We start from the raw sequence: 19105 nt of genomic DNA, 5'->3' as shown, positions 1-19105 counted from the left end.
CATGAAGCTCTCTGCAGAGCTCCCAGCACAGAGCAGCTGTTTGACAATGAAATCCCTTCTTTCCAACTCGCTGCCCAAGGAGGGGTCCCCGCTCCCCTCTTGCTTCGCTCTGAGCAGCCCCGGTGCAGGGGGGCGGCTGCAGAACAGAGCAACGAGCGGAGCCGCGGTGCGCGCCCGCAGCAGCGGCCGGGCAGGGTGCGCGCCGCGGGGAGCGAACAGCAGATTGCGGGCAGCCAATGGCGAGGGCAAAACGAGGTGGCACCAAATTTCCCTCAGCCAATCGGCTCGCGAGGGGGAGGAAAAAAAAAAAGGAAAAAAGAAAAAAAAAAAAAAAAGAAAAAAAGCAGCCAGGCATCATGCGAGAGCCTGGCCCTCGCCATCCTCCTCTTCCTCAGCATCCTTCCTCCCGCCCCCTTGGTCCGCCCCTCCTCCCCTCCCGGGCACGCCGAGAGCCAAACCCCCGCTGATACTCGCCGCCCGCTGCGCTGACCCCACGCATCTCGCAGTGGGCAGGGGGTCACAGGGAGGCCGGGGTGCCGAGAGCCCGGCCCCGCTTAAATACCTCCGCACCCGCCTCCCCAGCCGCACAACTCGCCCGGTGAGGGGCCGACAGCAGCCAGAGTCCCGCAGCAGCAGCAGCCGCCGCAGCCACCGGGGACATCCGCGCACCGCCGCCGAGGGACACAGCAGCCACATGCCTGCTCACTTGCTACAAGACGGGGTAAGCGGAGGGCTTTGTCCGCTCCTCGCCTCGTCCTGCTTACAGGAACGGCCGGGCATCCAAGCGTGACCGCGGCACACGAATGTGCGTGGCGGCGCGATCCACTTCTCGGTCGGGAGGCGAAGGTGCTCGGTGCGCTCGTAGGGCATCGCTCAGCCTCATCGGGAGACGGTGAATGAAACGGGGGCATCTGCCGCTGGGAGTAGCGCCCGGACTCGGTTTGGCGAGGGGGGAGCGCTCTCGAATAGACTGAGCGTGAAATACGGGCTTGTTTTAAAACATCCATCCAAAGCTGCTAGCAGGGGATAAGTCCTTTGTGGTATAAGGTCGTGGGGATTTAGGGAGTGGAGCGCCCGGGCTGCGGCTTGTATTTTTTATTAATTTTCCAAAAAGCAAGGGCTCTCTGCAGCGTTTTTAAGCCAAGTATTGCAGCAAGGAGCGTCTCTAGGACAGACGCAAGGTGAAAGCGGCCAGCTGCCCAGATGAAATGAATGACTGTCTGCATTGCCAAAGCCGAGCAAACATTGGGGAGACGGCCCATTTTTGGCAGAAGACAGCTTGAATAACAACCCGGCACTGGGGAGATACGTAGAGTTAGAGAACATTTGAGATTTTATTTATTTATTTTTTGTTTGCCTTCCGGCCGTCACCCTGCCCAAGATGCAGGGGCTGATCGTGCTGCTCCTGCTCTCGCATTCTCATCCTTCCCTGTTCTGTCTGTGCTGAGAAATGGGAGATAAACCAAAGCCCCCTGCCTCCCCTGTCACCAGCACGTGGTGGCTCTTCCCGTCCTTTTGTGCAGGTGTTATGACCTTCCAGGGATGCTGTGATGTAAATAATTATAATCCTTTCACCATCTGAAATGGATGCCAAGGACAGCGTGCTCAGACCACGTTCCTTGGTCTTGACGTGTACTTTGGGGCATATCCTGGAGGCTGGGAAGAATCCTGTCCCTGGGTCACATTGGGTATATTGAAATATGTGGGACCTGAGATCCAGTGCCCTTGGGGCCCTAGGCTGAACCCTGGGAGCTGCAGCTGGCTGTAGAGCTGTCTGGTTACCAGGATCACCTATACAGTGTTTGATGCTGGGAGGGTACGTGGGGGGGCGTGGAGATGGGGAGCACATCTGTTGTGCATGTGAGAGCTGCAAAGTCATTCAGAAAGGAGAGAGAGCTCACAAAGATGATTTAGTTGATGCTCTCCCTCTCTCAGCTCCAGACCCCAGATCAGTTCCTGTCCCATTGTCCTTGATGGGAGCTGTAGGAATCACGGTGACCATGAAAGGATAAAAAAACTGTGGGTGTTTTTTCTCCTGGTTTCCCCGGTCTCCAGCTAAATAGCTGCCCAGTTCTCCCTCCCTCCCCCCCCCAGTCCTTTCCACCAGATCTGTAACGGTGGAGCTGTTTCACGGCCATTTTATGGCCCTTTTGATTTGTGATTAGTTTACATGTGAGAAATGACCTGTTTGATTATGTCAGTGTAATTCTAGCAGCAAAGGTATGTCGATAAAATTCCTCGCTTGTCTACTGCAACGCATAAGAAGTATTTTTTTTTTTCTTCTCTGCTGTTTCCTTTGCACTCTCCCTCTTCCTCCTATGTAACTCTGACTGTGACATAATCCATCGCAGAGGAGAAAAATGCAGTTCCAACCCCACATTCTTATTGTGGAAGCAGCATGTCCATATGGGGAGTATTACCCGTCTAATTATACCACCAGATCTCTGCTGGGAATTTTTCCTGCATAGACAAGTCTTCAGTCTTTTTGGTTGATTGTCTTCCAGCCAAGGAAGAAAACTGTGCCTTCCTGCCAAAATGTCAGATGAGAATATCTGACACTTTGGAATGGGCAGGATTTTTATTTGCCTGTTCTCTGGATTAAAAGCCATTTCTCACAGCTCTTCTTGAGGGACTGCCTCTGAATTCTCCAGCAGCTTGGAGAATCACACGCTCAGTGACATTAATTAGAGAAGCAGGGAGGGATGGCCAGTGGCTGGGCTGTGGAGGCAGCCAGTGCCAGCAGGAGCAGCAGGGTGCTCAGCAGTGTGCAGGGTTTATCTTTCTAGCTCGGGTATGTTCAATTGCAGAAGGAAAAGCTTAGAGGGCTCCCTGCCTTGCAATCATTATATTTCCCAAATGTGAGGAATCTCCCGGCTTTGCCAGCTCCTCCCCATAGGAAGGTATGTTTGTAACCCTCTAGTTTCTGCCCTTGGGAAAGGGAGGAGTTGGAGTGGCCATGTAAGCTGCCTGGCCTGATTTTAATGCTTCCCTCAGGAAACTAGGCCATGGTGGAATTGGTCCTTCACACATCCCGGCTGCCTGGGGTTCGGTCTGCTTTTAATTCAGGAGAGCTTTCTCTTTGGAAGAGAGCTCCCCACTGCAGGCTCTGAGCTCAGCCATGGCCTCTCCTGCTCCCTCTGGGCTGCTTCGTAGCCTGCTGTGCAGCACAGGCCCACAGCCCCCAGGCATGGAGGCAGGGCTGGGCAGCACGTCCCCACCACCCGCAGCCCACGTGCGCGGCACCTCCGGGTCAGGCCCAGGCGTGCACTTGGGCTTGGGCCCGCGGAAGGGGTGCGAGCACCAGCAAACACGCAGCTGTCAGGATGGAGGTGGAAATGGGTGATTCAGGGTTCAGTGACCTGTTTCATGAGGGTCAGTCCTGCCTGCTCTTTTCATCATGCGTGCCTGCTTGGGCGGGCTGTCACTGTGCCAGGGCAAACAAGCATGCGGAGAGGGAATGTTGTGTCATGGTTACATGGGAGAGCCACGAGCCAGATCCAGAGAGCTTGCTTCTTAAAGCTTCCTGTCCTTGCGTTGGTGGCCTCAGTTCATGGGTCTGCCTTCCAGTGCCTCAGTTTGCCTGGTGAATAGTGATTGAGCCCAACAGCAGCCATAAAGTGGGGGCTGTGGGGCTGGCTATCTGTAGGTGAGAGATCCTGCTGCATCCCAGCCTGGGTGGGGAGGCATGGGGACACAAAGAGGCTCTCCAAAGGAGCTTCCTGATGTTACCTTGTGATCCCTACTGGGGTAACACAAAGACGCAGAAGGCTGGGAGAAGCCTGATGGTTTATAAAAAAATCGTATTTTAGATCATATTTCTCCCCCATCTCCTTGTTCTTTCACAAGGTTCCCTTTATTGTTGTCTGCTTGTGCACAAGCCCAGACTGAAAGCCCACCTTAAAACCGCCCACTCATAAAACTGGAGGAAAATAAAGATCTTTGCAGCCTGTGAAAGAACTCACCAAAGTGCTGATAGATGAAAGACTGGCTTTCAAGTCTTTTTGTTTACTTTTTGCACAGTGTCCACCATTCACCTCCTCCCCCCAGAAAGAAAAAACCCTCTCCCTTTCACAGCCTGTAACTACATTCCTGCATTTGTAACCACCGATTTCTTGTTTTGTTTTCCCTTTTTCCCATTCTTGAACACATCCATTGCCGTCTCTCCAAGGAGTTCTCCCCTGCTTCCAGCACCACCACCATCACCTCACGGGTGACCAAGAATGGGAACGCCGTCGTGGAGAAGGACTTTCTCACTCATGACGCTGTGGCAGCAGAACGAGGCATGGTAGATGATCTCTTTGATGAAACCTACCGTGAGAAGGAAGGCCCCAGGCCCCCTGTGGTATACGTCTGGAGGAATATCATCCTCATGAGCCTGCTGCATCTAGGGGCCATAATCGGGCTGACGCTGATCCCTTATGCAAAGATCCAGACCTTGGCATGGGGTAAGCACATTTCTCTGCTTGTTCTGCAAAATCTGCAAACATGGTGGTTGGGTGGGATTTTTTTCACACTTGGCTTCAAGAAGGAGAAGTAAGTGGAGGTCTGCTTTTAGAAGATGCTCTGCCAGCTTCATAGCAAGCTAAGAGACACTAGCAAATGTCTCCTGATTTGAGTGATGGTCCTGGAAAGTTAGACAGAAAGATATTAGCAAGAGCCCATTTAGGAGTGGCTGGGAATAGCAGATAGAAGAAATTTGGTGAGAGGCTTTTGCCCAAAGTAACCATTCCTATGTAAGTCTTCATAGACTCCATTTGTTTGTGAGGGGAAAGAGACAAAATACAGTTGTGCTGAGGGTAAAAGTTCACTCTAGTATCGTTCTTACGAGAACACAGTTAGCATCCGTCATCCCAGAATTAAGTGTGACAGCTTTCAAAAAATAAATAAGCAGCTCTCCAGGCAGCGAATTCCAATGGAAAGCACAACCAAGCAGAAGGTAGCTAGGAGAAGCTCCTTTTTTCTGAGACCTATCCCTGCGCAGGAACCAAACTTCTTTGACTGCTTGAAAGACAGCTGGGACTGAGGCCCAATCTGCTGGGGAGCCTCACTTTGCACGAGGCTTTGTGTGAACTTCCAAAGGGTTCAATAAACAAAATTGTTCCCAGCAGGGAGATCTAGAGGTTGTATCCAGCCCTTGCCTTTCTGTGAAGCAGAGCATCCTGAAATGGGAAGCCCCAGTCATATTCAGAGACATGCTGGCATGGCAGCAGTGCTTTTAGTCAGCAGTGTCCCTATGCAATGCTCAGATGGGAGCAGCATCCAGACCAGCCCAGGAGGACAGACCCCACAGAGGTCCTCTTGAAGTCCCTTGCTCTGCCTTGCTGCCCCTGCTGGATGGTACCCAGGGTGGGTCATCCTTATGGCTGTGAGCTATAAGCATTGCATTTGTGCTGGTAAGGAGATGGCAGTCTAGGCTGCCAGACTTTGTGGTTCCCCAGCTACTTGTGCATCTCACAGTAAGACGCCTGGGGATGAGCCCACTGGATGCCACAGGACTCAAGAATCTGGCTACATCATCTGCAGAAACAGAGGCAGTGTTCTCTGTTCCCACACTGTTAGCATGGCCTTTCACAAGGATGTTATGTAAGAAAAAGTTGCTGGCCTTTCCCTTGTGAAAACTTGACAGGCCTCAAGGACAGGCTGCATTTTTCCCTGGGGCTGGCAGGGCTGGGCAGAACACGCAGCCTCAGCACAACACTGGAGGAGTGTTCCTGGGCTGTCTGTGTGGTGGGATGTCCCCTTCCTGAGCTCTTGGCTGCAGGCAGGAGCTGCTGACCTGTCTCACACCAGTGTGCTGGCAGCCGGAGTCATCCAACCCCCACCCAAACAGCCTCGGCTTTACTGCAAGAAGGAGGGTGATGGTGAGTTGGGCCTGCTGGTTTAATGTCTGCTGAGATGTGCTATTGTTTCCAATCCATCCAACCCATCTCCATGAACTCTCCTGAGATATTTAAGTGGGCTCAAGCATCTTGGTCCAGAAGGTACATGATGCCTTGCACTCTGCTAAGCCCCATCTTACCTCCAAAATGGTCTCTGAGACAGTGTCCTTACAACCATGTGCTTGTTCAGGATATCTGCACGGCATCCTATGGCACTTCCTGGGAATCTGCCCTGCTTTTATTCCTGACCCCAATCACTCCCCTTCCTCAGCCAGCTCTGATGTGACGTGCCAGTGACTGTCCGGCCACTGTGAGGCACTGCATGATTCCTCAGTGGCTTCTGGAGCAACAAGTGCCCTGGGAAGGGGAGAACATGGAATTAGAGGAGCTGCATTGCTTTTGGGCTATCTGAAGATCCATCTTGTGTTAATGGAGCTGCAGTGGCTCCAGAGAGCTCCCTGTCCCAGATCACATCCTCTGGAAAAGGACCAATCTTTCTTGCACCCTGCAGCCCAGACAAAGCTTTTCCAGCACATTCTCTGGGGCTGGGGCACTTCCTCCATAGATTTGACTTCTCAACAAGGCATGTTGCTCTCTCTTGCATTGTTCTTGTCTCAGCTCATACCCTTTTCTTGGTGGGACATAGGAAGCCTCTGTGAGTGTCATCTCATGGTCTTGCTGTTACCTTCCCAGCAAGGAAAGAACAGTTCCCCTCTGACACACAAAAAGAATAGCAGGGACTTGTCCACATGCCATGGGCTCATGGCAGAGCATCTCTCCCAGCTGTAGTTTGGGAGCTGTTTCTTTGTTTAGATCATTGCTTCCTCAGGCTATGTACATGTAATATAAAATCATTGTGGCCCCAGATGTTCTCTATTGTGGCGTCAGGTAGCTGATCTACCCTACTGTATTTTTTATAAGGAGCAATCCTCTGCTTGTATCCTCTTCACATAGGCCAATGTCTCCTTGATGTTTCTGTCCCTCTGAAACCAGTTATGTTGGTGACTGTATCCTCTTTTGTTTTCATTTCTCTGTGTGCTAATTCCTCTTTGTCTCCCAAGCTCTCGAGCCCTGCCTTCATCATTGTTTGCTGTTCTGCATTGCTGTGTGCATTGTATCCTCTGATCTCTCTCTGGTACAGAGCCTCCCAGAACGAGCTGGGATTGTTGATCAGGTGAAAGCTCACCATATCTAAAGCTTTCTGAGCCCTTCCAGTGCTATGGCTTTCTTGCTAGCTCCCATATTTAATTACTATCTTCTCCACTACACTTGACAAAATCCGATCCAGACTTTTACTCTTTAGGGACTGTGGGAAGGTTTTGTTTCCTTTGCCAGACTGAATCTGAAAGGGAAGGATGCAGAGGGGATGGGCAGTTTCCTCTCTCACTGCTCACTCCTCCAAAACATGATTTGCAGGTTGTCTTCCTGGCCCTCAGGTACATCAGATGGTGATATTTGCGTTAACACCTGATGACCTGGCTCCTTGCAGCGGTGGCAGAAACATGGGTTGATACTTTCCTGATCCATGATCTTGCTGGATAATTTAGGCAACAGACAGACTGAAAATCACCAGCAAAACGTTCACAGAAGTCTGTTTCTACTTTCCCATCAAGGCTGCTACTGGCAGCACCTCTCCTGCTGTCCTCCCCAGGCTTAATTTGCAGGCAGCAGTGCTTCTCTGCTGAGTGCAGAGGGGAAGTTCTGATTTTGCCAGACAGGGAAGTTACAGTTTAGCAACAGCAGCTCCTTTTGCTCCTTCTAAACACTGTTCCCCTTATGCAGCCTGCATATGTTTCCTTACTATTGATTTATTTCTCCTGAGAGCAGCAACTGTTTGCTATCCTCACTCACAACCTGGCTAGATTCGACAGGGAAACAAACAAAAACAATCTAGAGCTGTAGCTTTTCCTCCCTCCCTCTGAGCAGAAGCCCAAGGACACCTGTGGGAGGAGGGACACCTCTTCATGTAAACATCCTTGATGCTGAATACAGGTGACAATGCCTTTAGCACATTCCTGGCTTCCCATCGTAACTTGAGGTCTGAATCTGAGCCACAAAGAGGTAAAGGCTATTGAGTCATATAGGCATGACTGAATCTGAAATGTTTGATTCATTTTTTGGACCGCTGAGTGCATTTTACTGCCAGTGGTCATAATTCTTTATATTTTATTTGAATGGGTCATTGGCAACATCCCCTGGGATGTGCCAATCTTTGGGATATTAGATACTGCAAAGCCACAATCATGTCATGGTACCAAACATGACACTGAAATCCCAGCTGATGGAGTGCCTAAGTCCTTCAGGCTGGGGAAGCATGACAGAGCAGCTATGAAAGCCTGGGCTACTTCATCTCACCTTCCCTGTTTCCTTTCCAATTCCCATCCTAATGAGTGATCTTGGAGAAGCTCTTCTTCATTTCCAGGGAGATGTTCATTCACTGGTTAAGTCATCATCATCTGTTCATGGGGACGAACCATCTGAATCATCAGGGTACTGATTCCTCTGTTCACCAACATTTTTTTCAGTCTCATTGTCCAGATCTTGTTCCTGCTCCAGTTACCACTGTCATAACCTATAAGTATGTCTGGCAGAGCTAATAGCCCCGAAGAAGAGTTCAGGTTTGAGTCTGTGTGCCATATATGCATAGCTGGAGAACCAGGTCCTTTCCCACAGAACACTTCTGTCCCTTACATAAACTACAGTTATTATATATGGGTAAAAGGCAAGACAGCATGGAGTTATAGTTAGTTGTGGGACAGCATGTGAGGGTTAACTAGAAAGGGAAGCCTGAGCTTAGGCTATAAATAGGGCCTGTACTCACCTAATGTGGTATTTACTTTCTAGATGATGAAAGATTGCACAGTTCCATTTCCATGCCCAATTCACCCTTAACTCTTACCTAATTGCCCCACAGTGGGGAGCTTGGCTCCTTCCCTAGCAAGTTACCCCCTACATCCTAGATCCAACACCCACTGCAAGCTGCCATTGTTTTTTTTCTATGGACTCCCTGTTTGGTGTTTCTCAGAGTATATAGAGGTTGGAGAGATGCTGCTCTCAGCTCTGCCTTAAATTGCTTGTCTATCTTGGAAATCTACCTCAGCTGCTCAGATGTACACAGTAGGTTACCCAGAGGTTTTATGAAATCTGGTTTGCAGGGCATAGCAACATGTGCCCAAGGGAGAATGATGGTGTGTCACACTCCTACCACTAATAGGAAACATCTGCAACATCTAGGAGTGGGTTTAATTGTTACTGCAGAGTCTGAGGTTATTCAAATCTGTGTCAAAGGCCTGAATTATTTGAATAAAGGAACAGGGCACCAATGCCCTACGTGCGTTTCTGATCTCTGATTTTAGTCATGTTACTAGCAAAGTATTTCCTGAATTAATGATAAGCTTCATTAGATCCATTTGGCTGGAATTAATGGTATTGTCAATTGTACTAGTGATCCTTATCAGCGGGCCTACTTGTAGGAATAAGGAGCCGTCTGTAGGATTAAGTGAATTGGCTAAAATCTGCAATTTTTTGCCAATGATGGAGTTCCCTTTTGAGAAAGCAGGAAAATGCTCCTTCTCCCAGAGCTCCCATTAAATTGATAGGCTAGATATTTTTCTAACCAGCTGAGACTAAGGAAGGGAGCTTGGGCTTGATCTGTCCTCCTCAATAACTCTAAGATAATCTACTACCTTTAAGTTAAAATAATGCAAAAGAGTGACAATAGGTGAAATAGGAAAGTGAAATCCTTGATCAGGAAGTATGGGAGGAATGGGGGAAGCCACTCCTTGGTAGACACATCTGGTAGATGCACCTCTCTTCCTCCCAGAGCAAGACTGTCTGATGAGGGGAAATGCTTTGCATTAGAGTAACTGCACTCTCAAGTTGATATATTACTGCCTATATGCTTTCCATGAGTTCTTCTCTTGAAGACACAGCTTTGGGGGAAGGTTTACCTTTCTGTTGCTTGCTCTAACTGCTCCAATGGTTTCATTTCCTCTCCAGCCATTCTGTGTTTCATGTTGAGTGCTCTCGGGATAACAGCTGGATCTCACCGCCTCTGGAGCCATCGAACCTACAAAGCCACACTGCCCCTGCGGATCTTCTTGACTATTGTGAACTCTATGGCCTTCCAGGTAAGCACCTGCTCTTCGTATGGAAAGAAGTCCTCAGAAAGACATGCTCTCCCAAGTCTGTGTTTCAGATACAGGGCACAAGACAATGACAGGTTCCTCTCTCCTACTACCTTTTGTTAGCAAGTAACCTACCCTTTCCATCTAACGTCGTGCTGCTGAAGTCCATCTCATTGCCTTCACCTTGCTGCTTCAGAGGGTGACTGTGAGATGAACCTGGCAAATGAGATGGGGGAAGGACTGCTCGCTGAAGTCAGGGGTAGGAAAGTTCTCCAAAGCAAGAATGTATGCTTCCTTCAAGTGCTTCTCCAGTACTTGCCTTAGGAGGATGTGTGAAGGAGGTGTCAAGTGCTCTCCTGGTATTTGGGTGGCCTCTCCCTCCTCTGCGCTGCTGATAAGGGAGGAACACATCTGCACGGACTGAGGAGCCAGACTGTGGAATTTGCTCCTGCAGAAAGACCAAGCACTTGAGCATTAAGGTTTCTTTGATTCTGGAATAGCAGTGGCAAGGAATGACTCTAATTTGAAGTCACACCACTAGCTTGCAGAGAGTCATCCCAGGGTAGCGATGTTTCAAGGAGGGAGGGTTGGGCCCATTCTGAGTGGCCCAACTGACTTGCAGGCAGCTGGTAAGAACCTCAGGATGTTGCCTAATCACTCCTGAGAGCACTTCATCATCTGCAAAAGCAAACAAGCTGTAGGGCAGTCCTTAGGGACTGTGTAAAGTAGCAGAGATAACCCTGAAAAAGTTAGAGTGAAAACCCTAATTGGACTGGCACAGAAAAATTGTCAGTCTCTCCTGTTTATTGCTGTGGAGCAGCTCTAATGGAACTCCATTCTCCAGCTGTACTTCATACAGGATAGGTACTACGTAGAAAGTAGTGGGTAGCATGGAAGACTGTAGCACTTTCTGCTGGAAAAAGGTGTACAGAAAAGTGCCAGTGCTTTGCCCTTAAGTAATTTTCCAGCTGAAGTGTGGGGAGAAGGGTAAAGCCCAAGTGTGCCAGCTGTTTTAGAGCCATTATCTCTCTTTGTTCACCGTGCATCCATAGATGATATTTCATGCCATGTAATCAGAACACGGAGGGAATGTTTTCTCCAGTCTTGTAAAAGTTTCTAAAGCACCATTCACTTTCTTCTCTCTGTTAGTACCAAATCAGTTTTTCATGAAAAAGAAGGACCCAGCTGTTGATTCCAGCTACCAGTCCAGCACTCAGCATGGGAATGAGTTGGGCCAGTCCCATACAAGGACCATCCTTCACAGGCTTGTAAGGCAGAAGAGGGAAAGAATCTGCTGAACTATTGTTATAGGAAATAGATAAAGATGAGAGACAGATACTCCAGCTTCAACAGGGACTAATTCAAAGTTTTACTGAAAATTCAGTACCATTTTTCTTGAGTTTTTTTTCTTTTAATAGTTACTCTCAACAAGATGAAGAGAAGTTTAATTTGCAGTTTAGCTCATTCCCATTATTGATAGCAGCTCAGTAACTATTCAGGCCAGAAAAGATCATAGATTGTCTTACCTGAGGTCCTCCAGAAAATGCCTGTTGGCTGCTCAGACACCTGTGGCTTCTGGTTTCAGAGAATTTGAGCCCTATCTGGCTCTTCCCTAATGATGATCAGACAGCTGCAGCATGGCAGAAGCCCCTCTGGTTAAAGCCTATAAACTGGAAACTCCCAGGGAGGGAGGGTTCTTTGAGGCCTCACCTGCTGACCTGAGAAAGTCAAGGTTAGGCTGGTCCTAAGAGCTGTAGAAAAGACACATGCTAAGGTTTTGATGAAGATTCTGAGTCTTCTGCCCTGAAATCTCTGATGTGGGTTTGTGCACATGGTATGAAAGACGAAGTAGTACCATGCTGTAGCTGGTGGGCATGGCCTCTCTACAGATTCATGCCTACTACCTCCAGCAGAAGGCATAGTTCATAGAAGTCCTATGAGGTAATGAGATTAAGGAGTCTTTCATGTAACAGAGGAAATAGACATGTGCTTAGATCTTTCTCTTGCTTTCTAGGATGCTGTAATACATGGCTTTAAGCAAATCAAGATCTTGCTGTAGAGAAATGAGTACAGGCTCATTGAAACCTATTCTTAAAAGTGGCTAAAGTGTTTTGCGATACAAATGATGAAAACTTCAATATTTTCCAATCCATACTGATTTCCTCGCTCAAAATGAGCATGCAAATTTTGCTACTTGTCATTGGAGTGGTGTCTTTATTTCTAAAGCAGGACCTATCTTTTAAGATTGCCTGATTTCCAAGAAGAAAAAAAACTAAATTCTAAAAAAGGATTGCCCCCAGGTCAAACAGATTTGGCAGTCCCAGGTAAAGTAAGGCAGGCTGACCCATGGAAAATGTCATTGTAGAGCGAAGGGGCAGGTTGATCAATACCTATTGGCAGCTGTAGGGACATGGTCAAGAGACCAACGTGTGCTGAGTGTGGGAGGGAGGAGGCATCAATTAGCCAGTTAGGACTGGCTGTTGTGGGGTGGGGGAACAAACAGAACCAATCAAAGCCTGTGATGCTCAAGAGGATGTTCAAACCAAGACCTAAAGTTAACTAATTAAAAACAATATCAAAAGAGAGTCAGAGAATAAAAAGAGAAAAAGGAAGCACATGCTAAAGAACAAAGAGGATCCAACCTCTGCTTTAAAAGTAAAAAAACATCAAATCCTAAAGAAAGACAGAATGACTAATACACATTCATGCCAACAGGATTTAGGCCCTTTTGTAAATTTGAAGGGAGCATCTCCAGCCTTAGCCCTAAGTTTCTGCTCATCTTGCCTTGCAGAATGACATCTTTGAGTGGGCCCGGGACCACCGTGTCCATCACAAGTTCTCTGAGACAGATGCAGACCCTCACAATGCAATGCGGGGCTTCTTCTTCTCCCACATTGGCTGGCTGCTGGTACGCAAACACCCAGATGTCATAGAGAAGGGCCAGAAGCTGGACCTGAGTGATTTAAAAGCTGACAAAGTGGTGATGTTCCAGCGGAGGTGAGTAGTGGGATATGGTGGGAACCCCACAAGCAGTAGGCTAGGGAGCTCCTTTGGTGGACTATGAAGGGAGCTGGGGTGTCACATGAGAAATGTGACTCCTTGGTACGCCTAAGGCTTTGCCATGGAATGAGCTCTGTGAGAAGTCAGATCTTCTATAGGAAGCATTTAAAAGCTGGTGACAGCCCTTCCACACCCCTTTCTTACCTGCCAGTCTTGCAGCACCTCATTGGCATAGGCACCACAAAGCACTTTCCTGCCTGCTTGCCCACAGTCCCACTGCTGCCTGGGCTGGCCTGGAACCCACCTATGCAATGCCTCTGGGCCAACCTTGGAGAAGCTGTGGTTCACATTCCAGATCCTGCCTCTGCTTCCCTCCCATTGGTCTGCTGGAAAAAGATGAAAGGAAAGTTGAAAATGGGGATGTGAGAGGGGCAGTTACTAGGAAGGATAGTCTTGATTTATTTGTGTCTCCTGTGTGGCATGCCTGTCACCTGTCTGGGGCTGTACTGGGCTCATCTTTGGAAAAGATTAGCTTGTCACCAGGGCTGCAGGGATGGGACACTCTACAGTGGAAATAATACAAGTAGGGTATTATACAGTTGAAGTAATACAAAAATAATGTACAGTTGGAATAGTACAAATATAGTCAGAAATAAATAGCCAGAGGGTAACTAAGGAAAAGGACTCACCAACTCTGAGGCCTTCAAGATAGGTGCTCACCAATGTCAAGGCTCACCACAAGAACTCCACAAAGGAGCAATCTCCAGAAAGAGATGCTACCTTAGTGGTGGTCAGCCCTTAAATGGGATCCATTAGAGGTAGAGTCAGGCTCCACCCATTCCAGGAGCAGAGCTGAATTACCTTCACCTGTGCTCCTGCATCTGGCTTCTCGCTTGCCTCAGATGGTTAATCAGAGGTTCAGGCTGTGATCACCTGTTTCCCTTACAGACACTAAACCTTAAATCAGTCCAGGTGAAACAAGCAGTTTATACTCTTGTACTTTTTTGCACCCTGAATTTCTCTTGTGGATCAATAGAGTGGCTCAGCTCCTCCTTCTCCCTTCCCTCCAGTGTGAGAGACCCAGTATGCTCAGCTATTTGAACATGGCATTTGTTTGTGGGGTACATTAGCAGACTGGGCCATGCATTTCTACACATGTAGTTGGCACAAAGAGTCCACATCTCTTGCCCAGAGATAAGACTTGGAAGTCTCCAGCAGGGGCTTCTCTTTCTTTCTATTTCTGTGTTTGATTTCTTCTGTGTGGCTCAGACAAAAAAATCTCCCAAGAGTAAACTGAACCAGCCCTGCCTCTGCCACTGAACAGTTTCCTCCTGGTCCCTTCCTTTCCAGATACTACAAGCCCTCGGTTGTGTTGCTGTGCTTCACAGTGCCCACTGTAGTGCCCTGGTACTTCTGGGATGAATCCATCATCATCAGCTTCTTCATTCCAGCCATCCTGCGCTACACCTTAGGGCTCAATGCCACCTGGCTAGTGAACAGTGCTGCTCACATGTTTGGCAATCGCCCGTATGATCAGAACATCAACCCACGGGAGAACCCGCTGGTCAGCGTGGGGGCCCTAGGTACGTTGAGCATCTGTGATTTTCACTGCTAGTGCTGCAGCTGTTAATGGAGATTTCCGTGGATCCAGGTGTCCTCATTTCCCCTGCACCCTTCCCCTCCTGTCCTGCGGCTTTTGTATGTGGAGGTTTCCCAGTCTAGTCAGTGAGTACATAAGGGCAGTGGGGTTATCAGCTTCCACTAGCCTCTCTGCAGCCTGGAAAAGACTCTGTTAGACTTAGCACCTCCTTATCTCAATAGCAATTTTTTATTTACCTTGCTCCAAGGTCTCTCTGCCCTGTTTACCAGACCAAAAAATTTGTTCTGCAGTCTCTGCTTATAGCTTTTAGATTTCTATCACCTTGAAAACCAGAAGATGCGTATTTGGATGTGCTCTTAGGGTGGTGAGTGATGTGGGGCTACTTGAAGATGAGACAACCCAGATCTCATGCATTTTCCCAAATTCTGAGCACCAAGGAAAGTATATCCTAGCATTTGCATCTGTTCCCCTACACTCAAATCTCAGCTGCTGTGCATCCCTGTATATTACTGTAGCTGCGCTGATTTCCAGCACTGAAAGATCCATTCTTGAGGTGTTAGTAGAGAGGAATTTTAACTATAGAAAGCAGGAGTCCAGGCGATGTAATTGGGCACTGAAGCCCACCTTAACACTATCCAGAGCAGAGGATAACTGGCTTGTGTAGATTGCTTAGTAGAGGTCTGTCTGCATTGCTCCCGTCTGGAAATACCTTTTGGATTTTGGCATTAGGACTGTTAATTGGCCTCTCCTGGTTTGTCATGGACTTGATGCAGATCTGTCTGGTAGCTCAACTTGTACTAGAAAGCAGAGGAAAAGCCATTAGGATTCCTCCAGTTTATTAGTGCAGTCTGTGAACCAGAACCATCCTAGGCTCCTGGCTTATTTTCCTCCAAAGTCTCATAATTCCTCTATGGCTGTCATCGCCTCTTTTGGGCCTGCACAGGCTTCTTCCAGTGCTGGACTGTGCCCAAATGTGATGGGGCAGACCACAGAGGAGAGACTGGGCTGAGAGGAGAAAACAACCCAGACTCAATCCAGAGCCTGTTGCAGGACTGTGGTGCTTTGGGCACCAAAAGTGACACTGGCCCTTGCCTAGATCTTTGCCCATCCTCTCCTTGGTCTTCTTTTGCAGGAGAAGGTTTCCACAACTACCACCATACATTCCCCTACGACTACTCCGCCAGTGAGTATGGCTGGCGCTTCAATCTAACCACAGCCTTTATCGACCTCATGTGCCTCCTGGGGCTGGCCAGCGATCGCAAGAGGGTCTCCAAGGAGGTCATCATGGCCCGGAAAATGCGGACTGGAGATGGGAGTCACAAGAGCGGCTGAGTTCCTTCTTCCCCTCACACACACATCCACACCTCTCCTTCCTCCTTTTTCTCCCTTTCTCCTTTCCTGACCCCTCCGAACACGCTGGACAAAGGTTTAATGTTCTGTTTACTAACTACTGAATAATGCTACCAGTTTGCTTACGATAATGATAATGATTTTTAACCTCCTCCCATGGTGTATTTTATGTGATGTATTTAAGACCTGGAGCTCTGCCTTTGTAACACCAGGCCACCCCTTTCCCCCACCCCTGTCCCTTTTTGTTCTCATTTCTAACTCCTTTGACCTGTCTTCTGCTTTACTTCATCCCTGCCTCCCCCAGTGGAGGAGCTGGTGGGAAGCAGCCTGGGCCATTGCAGCCCACTGCATACCACATTGCTGAGGGATGCCTATGCCATCCAGCTGAAGATTTGAGCTGAAGTCAGTGTGACCGTCTCCCCAAAATTCCCTCCCCTCCTTCCTCTGTCCCTCCTGTCTCAAGGGCTGCTTATGCTTGGCATGGCTAAACCACTGTCTGGGATAAGCAGCCCTGTCCCTTTCCCTTACTGTTGGGTGCAGAGTGTGGGGAGTGGCTCTCCACCTCTCAGCCTTCTGGTGGTAGGAGGAGAGCCTCAAAGGCATCTGAGAGCTCCAGGCAGATCTTGGGTGGTTTTGTTGGATGCTGCCGAGATTTTGCCAGCAAATAGGATGTGCCAAAATTGAGAGGGGGAGAAGGATGTAAACCAAAGCTTCACCACTGTATTAAGCTGCTTTACATGCTGGAGGAATAGTATCCCCACAGATGTCCCGGTGTCCCTGTATGACCCAGAGTTTGGGTGCAGGGACACAGGGGACACAGCTGGTATGGCGAGGGAGCACCTGTGTGCTCAGGAGGGTGTGAGGACATCTTGGAAGACCTACAAAGCATGTCTCTCCCTCTGCATGGGCTCTGCTTGGTCGATTAACAAGTGCCTGACAAACACCGAGATAGAGCGAGGCAGAAAGGAGCTGAGGGGTTTTGCAGTCCCTGGCTCCCTGAGGGATGGGGATGCACTCTCAAGAGAACACAGGAGAGAACACAGCTCCCTGTTAGTCCCTTAGCTTGCTTCCTGGCTCCCTGTGACTGCCAGCCTGCTGCTCAGCCTGGTGAGCAAGCTGCTGTCCCGCTATGCAGGCAGCGCGGGTGGTGAGGCAGCGCAAAGGTCGGTTATATCACCCGGGCCTGAGACAGCGTGGGCAGGCAGCTGAAGGGTGTGTTGGGAAAAAGAAGTTCCTGTGGGTGTTGTTTCCTGCAAGCTGCACAGGCTGCAGCAGGAGTTCATGTCATGGGTGCAGTGGCCCCTCACCAGGCTGAATGAGCTTTTTATTTTTTTCTTCCTTAGCTCCCCTCACCATTATCCATTTTTATTTTTGCAATTAGTTGTAGCAATAGTATCAATTATGTTGCTTAAATGCATGGATGGAACCAGAGGAAAGCATAAGAGGTGACCAGGAAGGGGTAACGTTGGAGCAGATTGGTGGCATCCCCCTGGTTCTGGGGGCAGCTCATCCACCCAGCCCCTTGCCCTGCTCCCCACAGATCAGCCTGGCAAGCCTCCCTGCAGCCACCCACTATGGCTTTGCTGCTCTGAGACATGTGGGAACCAGGACTGCTTTGCAGTGCTCTCTGTAACTCTCTTTAGCTCAAGGCTCTGAAAAGCAGCTCTTCTCCTCTCCTTTCCCTTCCCTGCTGCAGCCTTGTCACTGCTCATCAGCAGGGCACCTCTGCTCTGGGCCACCAGGGCCGATGTGGTCTCCATCTGAGGGCTGTGATGAGGAGCTCACAGCATTCCAAAGGTAGCAGCAATGGGCTGAAGGCAGCATCCTTACAGCCCTGCTGCTTTGTTGGGGTTAAAGGTGAGAAACACATTTAGCTCTACAACTGAGGGCTGCCTTCACCAGCCCCCTGTGAGCTCCTTTAAATCTCCAGAGAGGATGAGGTGCTCCAGCCAGAGCTGTGAAGGGGGGAAGGTGAGGAGAACAATTCCTTGCTCCTGGTGCCCTCAGCCACAACATTCCCTGTGGCAGAGAAGTGTGCGTGACATGCTGCAACAGCTCACGTCCTCCCAGCAGAGAAAGCAGGGCCTGACTGACACCAAGGGTTCCTTCTGAATTTCAAGTGCTGATTTGGGTCCAGAATCTGGAATTAGGGTGGAAGCTGAGGAACAGTAACCAAACAGTCCTGGTGTTTGCCCAGTCACTTTCAAGGTAGATTGGCAAATATCTCTGGGTGCCTTAAATCTTTCTTTAATATACATAGAAGTATTGACAGCTGTTTGCTGCTTTTTGTTTTGTTGGTTTTTTGGGATTTTTTTTTTCATTTTTTTTTCTTTTTTTTTTTTTGCTGAATTATGAACATTTGAGGGGTTTCTTAATTATTTAATTGCCTACATTGAACTGTGGGTGCAGGTGATTTTGAATGTACTTGAGTTAGAAATTTTTTTGTTAGATTAAGAAACAGATAGAACATTTTAGGTAGACCTCTGTTGGAGATATATATATATATCTATATACACACCTATAAATATATATATATATTTTTGGTGGCATGTTTGTATCCTGGATGCATCGTCTGTATGTTTAGTGTAAATGAGTCTGTGAGAGGTGGAAGCGGATGAGGCGGCAGCGGGGCCGTTCCCTGAGCCCAGGTGAGCATCTTCCTCACCTGGGGTGAAGCATCTTCCAGGCCTGTTCCCAGTCCTGGTGGTATCACAGAGAGCAAGTGTTGGGTGCTCGGGGAAGGACTGGAGAGCTGAACCTACACGCTGCCTGAGCTCTGTCATTGCTGAGAGTAGGATATGATTTTTCACAGCTTAGGGATTTCTGCATAGTAGTATAGATCTGTTTTGTGTACTGGAAAAGGAAAGAAAACACAACAACAACAACAACAAACAAAAACCTTTTTGAAATAATTTCTACTAATACGGAAACAAACATCTGGTTGTGCTGATCTGGAGTTTTATTTGTTCATAATAAAAATGTTACTTTAAGACCTGTTGGGCTTCCAGTGTGGTGAGTGGGACTGGGAGAAGCACAGAACTTAGGCAGTTCATGGCTGATACATTAGCCATACATGGCTGAGCTGGCCATGGTGGTCCTCGTAGGTCCCTTCCAATGTGGGATACTTTGTGTTCCTCCCTGCTCCCTCC

At 48.7% G+C, this 19105-nt stretch overlaps 1 protein-coding gene across 1 annotated transcript; it reads left to right on the top strand.

The window, feature by feature from the left end:
* Positions 1–324: 324 nt before the first annotated feature.
* SCD (stearoyl-CoA desaturase) lies at positions 325–18948 on the top strand. The gene is made up of 6 exons (XM_015866817.2): positions 325–721; positions 4169–4445; positions 9879–10009; positions 12798–13003; positions 14357–14589; positions 15739–18948. The coding sequence occupies exons 1-6, from the start codon at positions 695–697 to the stop codon at positions 15936–15938; spliced, it is 1074 nt and encodes a 357-aa protein (XP_015722303.1). The 5' UTR covers positions 325–694; the 3' UTR covers positions 15939–18948.
* Positions 18949–19105: the final 157 nt, after the last annotated feature.

Source organism: Coturnix japonica, chromosome 6 (assembly GCF_001577835.2).
Source record: "Coturnix japonica isolate 7356 chromosome 6, Coturnix japonica 2.1, whole genome shotgun sequence".
NCBI classification, from domain to species: Eukaryota; Metazoa; Chordata; class Aves; order Galliformes; family Phasianidae; genus Coturnix; species Coturnix japonica.
This window is presented reverse-complemented; position numbering and strand designations above follow the sequence as displayed.

Bases quoted from the DNA above. Each gene is read 5' to 3' on its own strand.
- SCD (XM_015866817.2), top strand. From the start codon at position 695: ATGCCTGCTCACTTGCTACAAGACGGG. The intron at 4,446-9,878 runs GTAAGCACATTT...TTTCCTCTCCAG, and splicing joins GATCCAGACCTTGGCATGGG to CCATTCTGTGTTTCATGTTG. The intron at 10,010-12,797 runs GTAAGCACCTGC...CTTGCCTTGCAG, and splicing joins TGAACTCTATGGCCTTCCAG to AATGACATCTTTGAGTGGGC.